Raw genomic sequence first — 7,874 nt, forward strand, 5'->3', positions numbered from 1 at the left:
TGGGTTTTATACGAGGAAGGTAGGGTTTTGGGTGGGTGGGACGAATCACAATCGTGGGATGCGTGATGGGCGTGGGTATTTATAGGATTTATGTCACTGATGCCGTGTCAATCACGGGCATAATTGTGAATCACGACCGTGATTTTCACGGGTTTGACAACTTGAACTTAACATGTTTTTATTGTGACTTATAACAGAGGCAATCACGGGCGTGATTGTGAATCACGGCCGTGATTCTCACGGGTCTGGTGGATTGAACTTAGCATGTTTTTATTGTGAATTATAACATAGGTAATCACGGCCGTAATTCTCACGGGTCTGATAGGTTAAACTTAACATGTTTTTATTATGACTTATAACAGAGGAAATCATGACCGTGATTGTAAATCACGACCGTGATTCTCACTGATAGGACTTAACGTAAATCTCATTTTGACGAGTTAGACTTAATATGTTTATAATTATGACGAGTTGGACTTAATAAGTTTGTAACTATAACGGGTTGGACTTAAAATGTTTCTTTATTACGACTTGGACTTAGTTAATAGTATCAATTACCACACTTAGTTAATAGTGTCATTTACCAGACTTAGTTAATAGTCTCATTTACCACACTTTGTCATATTCTTTGCCATTCTCTTATTCTTGCATTTGTAAAAACTATATAAAAAAATGATCATAATAATAGCGTATTACATTTGTTAAACTATAAGTAGCCAACTGTTGTAAATCACAATAATAATAGTCTCCTACATTAAGTATTGTCATATGATAACCAATTAATATTGTCATGCAAAACATAATCTCAAAAGTCTGCTACATCATAAATTACCAATACAGTCTAAATACAAAATTTTAAACCCTAAACACTAAAAGCAACAAACAACAATCTTCAACTTTGTCATAATTTCCAGACTTCAACTTCTCCCTGATCCGTTCAAAGGGTTAGGCGAGCTCATATGCTTGCATATGTCCTTCACACTAAGTCCAAGACAGAAGCTCCACGTCAAATTGAAGAGTTGCATTGGGAGGAATCTTTGAAGGAAAACCAGATTCACCATAAGCTAGCTCAGCTGGGATGGTGAAAAGGGCATTCTCACCTTTCTTCATTGTTATAATACCTTGATCACATCCTTTAATAACTTGCCCTGCATTTCCAAGGCACCACTTATATCAAACATAATACTATTCCAAATTTTCAATAAATAAAAACTATACCTTATTCCCCCAAATAATAAGTAAATCAACACGTGAAAAACCTCATTCAAGTCTTCATTAAAACGCCCAAATCATGAGTTTCCACCGAACAAAAATTTCAAAAGTTGACCATAGCAAACACAACCTCTGTTTAAAAACACCTTGTCATTTCGCACATATTAAAGTGCTTATGATGAAATCTACTTCATAATCAACCGCACACACAATTTCAAATTCCACCACGTTCAATCACAACACCCACAACTCTTACCAGAGAGAGAGAGAGAGAGAGACACTCACCTTGTCCAAGCGTGAAACTGAATGGAGTTCCCCTGTCTCTGCTGGAATCAAACTTGCGCCCATCAAGCAACGTCCCAGTATAGTGAACTACAAAAAAATAAATAATTAAATAAATCGTTAATAAAAAAATAGCAAAACAAAACCAAACAATAAATTAGAACAAACTCAGCCAGGTTACACACATTCTAACACAATCTTTATAATAAGTAAGACACACTACCTTAAATTACAACTTCTAAAAATCAGAAAATAACAAGTAAAGTACATTAAATATTGGAATTCCAGATAAAATTCAGCCAATTTAGCATTTCTCAACCCTATCATAGAGATATAACCAAAATAGAAATGGAAATGAAAAGAAATTAAAAATACAACAAAACCAAACAAACTAACTAAGAAGAATGCCATGTAACACGCTCTCTACCACAGTTCTTCATAAAATCAAACTAAAACTTACTAAAAAGCATAAAATTTCGAGTAAAATTCAATACATATCGTAATTATCCATAAACTTCAGCCGATGCATAACAATTACGATAAGAGTTTAATAGCTCCGTAGTGGCAATATAAAAACTGGCCAGACCAATCACAAATCACAGCATAAATCGATAAATTCATCACTGATTACGAATTCTGATTAGTATCTCTTGTGAAAAATAACTAAAAGGGTGTTGCTAACATGTAAATATAAATGGATGTATAACATAGAGACTACACTCTAGAGAGTAAGAGAGTGTTGGTAGTTGGCAGCATTTACTCGATCATAGTAACAAAGATAGAAATGTAAATGTAAATGAGATGAGAGAGAGAGAGAGGTACCTTGAACTTCATCACCAGCTTCAGGGGTATCCCATCCTTGACCTTCTTTGAGGAGTTTCTTCTTAAGGCCCTGTTTTCCAATCTCCTTCTCCTCGCCGACCTTGAAGACGGGGTTGTCTCCGTCACCGGCGCCGGCAAAGTCGAAGTCCTCGTTCATGGGTTCCGGCGCCGGCAGGTCGAAATCCTCGTCCATGTCGAAATGTGGAAGAGAGAAGGCTTGTGTAGGGACTTTGTGCGTTGGAGTTCAGAGAAGAAGGAAATGAAGCGGAGAAGGTCGAAGTGGAGAGAGAGGGTTTAAAAGGGGAAAGAACTAGGGAAGAGGTTCCAGAGAGTTCCAGGGTAATTTCGAGAATCCAGGGTAAGGATGCTTCCAGATTCACCTAATTGCGACTTCTTTTTTTCTTTCCTTTTTTATATATACCGGTATGAAAGAGGTAAATAATAATAATAATAATAATAAAAATAAATAATGAAATAAAACTACAAAATTATTTAACAATTAGGAATAGTTTGAAGAAAAAAATATAAATTACTCTATTTTGCCTCCATATAACTTTGACAATTTTTATCTTTATAACTATTTCAATTACTCTTGTTTTCTCACCATTTTTATTTATTTTTTATTTGTTTTATTTTTTTACCTTTTAAATCGTTCAAAAACTAGTCATATAATAATAATTATTTAAAAATTGATCATATTATTAATAATTTATTTTTATTTTATTTTATTTTTTAGATTGTTATTGACTGATTTTTATTTTATATTTTAAAATTACATAGAAATATGAAATATCTTTTTCACGTTAGTAATATATAAAAAATATTTTTTGTCTATTTGTAAATATAATTATACTCTTATGTTATATTTTTTATTTATATTTAAGGATATAATAGAAATATATATATATATATATATATATATATATATAATTGTCCTATTTAAAAATAATTGTCTTCTTTTAAAAAAAATTAAAACAACTGCCTTTTTTTTAAAATAATAACATTAATTTATTTTTTTCTTACATAAATATGAAATATCTTTTTCTCTATAAGGATAAATAGTCTAATAATTATATATAAAAAAAATATGAAATCACTTTTAAATAATTCATTAAATATTTAATTTTTAATAATAATTATTTTTAAGTTTCTTTTTTTTTTTTAAATTGACAATGTACGACTTTTTCCTATTGATGGGCTCGTATAACAATGAAATGGTAGCACCCATCACCATTATATTCTTCCAGTCACAAAATTGGATCTTCAATTAAGGAGTACGTCTAGGACGGATCTATACATAAATTACATAATTGAACGAGGATATCTGTTCCCATTATCATTTTATACATATATAATTTTTTTATTTAAAAAATATATATTTTAAAAATAAAAGTTAAATTTTAATAATATATATATATATATTTAAATTATCATATGTATAAAATATAAATTTAGAGATATTATTCATTTATTTAATATTTATTAAATTTTTGATTGAGATTAATTCTCATATATATAATAAAAAATAATCTTTAATAATGAATTAATTTTTTTTTATAAAAAATTTAATTATAATATATATATATATATTAATGCTCATATATATAATATAATATAATATAAAAATTAATTTTTGATAAAATAAAATTTGTAGCATACATGTTTATTTTTTGTGTTGTCTATTTATTATATATGTTGATCAAAAATACATAAAATTGTAAAAATTGTAAGATTGTATACATTGATTTAAAAAAATCAAAATAGGAAAGATTAAAAATTTTATGTTCTTTTTAGAATTCTTATTATAAAATATGTTTTAAAATAAATTATATCTAAAAATTTATATCACATATGAAAAACATGTTTATATCATAAATAAATTAAACTTGATTTTTATAAAATTTAACATATTTTAATATTTTTATTGGTGTTAAATTATTATAAAATGGGTCTTTAAGATTATAGTTTTAAATAGTTTGGTCATTGTCATCTTATAATTTTACAAATTGAAAAAGTATATCAATACATATTTAAGACATGCATTTTTAAAGAAAATTAGGTTCAAATTTATTAAAATATGATATAACATAGTCTGACTTAATTTATTTTCATCCTTAATCGTAATTGTAGATATATATTTTACTTCTTCAAGAAGTTAACATTAATTGCCCCTGGATTTTTCTGTATTCTTCTTTCTACTCTTTTACTATGGTAGAGGAAAAACTTTTCAAATGGTGTTTTCAATTGTTTTTTCATTTTTCTGAATTATTGTAAAAAATAATTATAATATATATTTATAGTTATATGTAAGAAAATTTAATACTACAAATATATGAATAAGTATTGTCCCTACTATATAAAATTTCTAGACCCGTCATTGAGTACATTTATCGATATTTTATTTATTTATTTGCTAAATTATATTTTTAGTTTTTATTTTTTTACAAATTTATAATTTTAATTTTTTATTTAAAAATAAAAAATATTTCATTTTCTTTTCTAAAAATATAAATTTTTGATTAACATATAATTTTTCTATTTACTGCCCTATCACCACTTAAATGACATTAGATGTATGACAAAAATTAAAATAACATAAAAAAAAAATATTTCTTTGTATATATTATAATGAATGATTAATATTTATTTTATTAATAAAATTAATTTACATGTTTTAAAAAAAAAAACTATCTCTATATGTTACATCACTTAAATACAAATAAATGTTAAAATTTAATGATTAATTAATAGCAATTTAATGGAAGGATCAAAATTTTATATTTTGAAATTATAGAGATTAAATTTTTCTATTTTTAAATATAGGAACCAAAATTACAGATCGATTAAAAAAAAAATCAAAAGTACAATTTAGTCTTTATTTTTATGTTTAATTACTCATTCTTCTCGTGGGATTTAGATTCTTTAAATTATGATGGAACAATTTTAGTTTATCAAGTATTACAATTGTACGATTTTAATATCTAAATTTTTAATTTAGCTATTTTACTCCTTCAATTATGGTAGTTATATAATTTTAGTCTTTTAAATATCATAATTATGCAGTTTTTTTATCCATTTTAACTACATATATTATGATTTTTATTCACGTACTAAATAACATATTTATTATTACTAAAATTATTAATAAGTAACTTAATTAAGTAAAAAATTGTATAATTATAATATTTAAAAAAAATCAATTTATACTATGGCAATATAAAACCAAAACAGATTAAAAATAAAGTAATGAATGGAGTTGTTCCAATAAATTGAAATGATAAGTTGTTTCATTCAAATGCAATAAATAAATAAATAAATAAATAAATATATATATATATATATATAATAATTAAGGCTAAAACTTTATTTTGGTCCCTTATATTAATTATTTGTTTCAATTTAGTTCCACTTTTATTTTTTGTTTTAATTTGGTCCCAAACTAATTAATTGGTTTCAATTTAGTCCCAAATTAATTAATTGATTTCAATGTGAGACTTCCGTCCAAATTATTTAAACGGAGTTAATTTTTGGCCATGTGGATGACAATTTTTTTAAAACACCTAGACCCAGAACGTCCCGTTTTGAAACCGGAACGGGCCGTTCTGGTTGCACTTTTGGTGTGTTAATTTTGCATCCGGAACGACCCGTTCCAGGTGCAAAATTAACCGTTCTGGATGCAAAATTAACACACTAAAAGTACAACCAGAACGGCTCGTTCCAGTTTCAGAATGGGCGGTTCCGGTTTCATCCTTTTTTTATATATAAAATATTAATAATTTTATAAAATATATATTATTAATTATATTTTAATTATGTTGTTATATCTAATAAAATAAATATATTAATATTTTTTTATATTTTATTTTATTATATTTATCTTATTAATTTTTATCATTTCATTCCTCTAATTTTAAATAAGTTGCAAAAAATTATAAAGTGATACTTAAATATTTCTTCAAACAGAAAGAGAAAAAGAAAAAATTATTACTCTATTTATAAGACAATTGTATTTTATAAAAATAAGTAATTTTAAAATTTTTACCATAAAAAATATTTTTCAAAATTATTATATTTTTTAATAAAATTAATAAACAATATTGGTTTAATTGTATTTTTTATCCCTCAAGTATTACAATTGTGCAATTTTGATCCACAAGATTTTAATTGGGTAATTTTAGTCCTTAAAGAATTGCAATTGCGAGATTTTGATATTTCAACTTTTAATTGAACAATTTTAGTTCCTCAAATATCATAATAGTACGATTTTAGTTTCTCCCATTAAAAATTAATAATAAACATATATCATTTGATACATTAAAAAAAATTATAATATATGTTAATTTAAATAAGCTAATAATTATATAGTTTTAAAACATTATATATATATATATATATATTAAAATTTTAAAATTATTAAATTTTTAATGAGAAAGACTAAAATTGCACAATTATGATATTTGAGAGATTAAAATTGTTCAATTAAAAATTGTGAGACTAAAATTACACAACTGTAATCTTTTAAGGACTGGAATTACTCAATTAAAACCTTAGGGATCAAAATTGCATAATTATAATACTTGAGCGATCAAAAACACAATTAAGCCAAGAATATTCTATTCTCAGTTTTGGAACGGGCCGTTCTGAATCCAGAACGGCCCGTTCTGCTGCACTAGTGGTGTGTTAATTTTTGCATCTGAAATGGCCCGTTTCAGTTGCAAAATTAACACACCAAGAGTGCAACCAGAACGGGTCGTTCTGGGTCCAGGTGTTTTCAAAAAAATTGTCATCCACGTATGCATCTACGTGGCATCCACTTGACCAAAAGTTAACTCCGTTTAAATAATTTGGACGGAAGTCCCACATTGAAACTAATTAATTAATTTGGGACTAAATTGAAATCAGTTAATTAGTTTGGGATCAAATTGAAACCAAAAATAAAGTTGGGACTAAATTGAAACAAACAATTAATATAAGGGACCAAAATAGGGTTTTAGCCTATATTTAATGTGAACAAAATCATTTATCAGTTTGTAGTAGCATTTAGTGTAAGGTTTAATTTTTTATGTTTATATATAACTATTTATTGGTTTAAATATCTTTTTATTCTTTTTTTTTTTCTAATTTTTATCCGTATATCTTTTTTATTTCTTATCGTAACTTTTATCATTGTATCAAATGACACTTCAAACATTTGGACACTATTTCAAATCAATTTAAGTCAATTGATGCTTGATATGGGACTCAAATCAATGATAAAAGTAATTGTAGGAATAAAAAAAATTATAAAGACCAAAAGTTAAGAAGCAAATTTTAGAGACCAAAAGTAAAAATCAAGTATTTCAAGGATAAAAAAATATATTTTACGCTTCTATATTTATCTTCCTTGTTTTGATTTAAGTTTGTAGAGCTAGTTTTGAAAACGTATTTAGAAACATGTAAGCCGACAAAAGTAGCATGTATAACGTTTTTCTGGTATTAAAAACTTAAATCAAAACAAGTGTTATTAAATAGGTTTATTTTTCAATTTTAAAAAACGAAAACTATTTTGAAAAAAAAAA

At 25.6% G+C, this 7,874-nt stretch overlaps 1 protein-coding gene across 1 annotated transcript; it reads right to left on the reverse strand.

Moving 5' to 3' along the window:
* Positions 1 to 673: 673 nt before the first annotated feature.
* Positions 674 to 2,613, reverse strand: LOC109804947 (70 kDa peptidyl-prolyl isomerase). Its single transcript, XM_083070044.1, has 3 exons — positions 2,317 to 2,613; positions 1,498 to 1,584; positions 674 to 1,148 (listed from the first exon to the last, which is right to left on the reverse strand). Exons 1-3 carry the CDS (start codon positions 2,507 to 2,509, stop codon positions 982 to 984), a joined length of 447 nt encoding a protein of 148 aa, XP_082926170.1. The 5' UTR covers positions 2,510 to 2,613; the 3' UTR covers positions 674 to 981.
* Positions 2,614 to 7,874: the final 5,261 nt, after the last annotated feature.

Source organism: Cajanus cajan, chromosome 3, assembly GCF_000230855.2.
Source record: "Cajanus cajan strain Asha chromosome 3, NIPB_CcT2T_4, whole genome shotgun sequence".
Lineage (NCBI taxonomy): Eukaryota > Viridiplantae > Streptophyta > Magnoliopsida > Fabales > Fabaceae > Cajanus > Cajanus cajan.

Coding starts and splice junctions, on each gene's coding strand:
- LOC109804947 (XM_083070044.1), bottom strand. CDS start 2,509: ATGGACGAGGATTTCGACCTGCCGGCGCCGGAACCCATGAACGAGGAC. Junction 1,585..2,316: donor AGCTGGTGATGAAGTTCAAG/GTACCTCTCTCT, acceptor ATTTTTTTGTAG/TTCACTATACTGGGACGTTG. Junction 1,149..1,497: donor CAGTTTCACGCTTGGACAAG/GTGAGTGTCTCT, acceptor TTGGAAATGCAG/GGCAAGTTATTAAAGGATGT.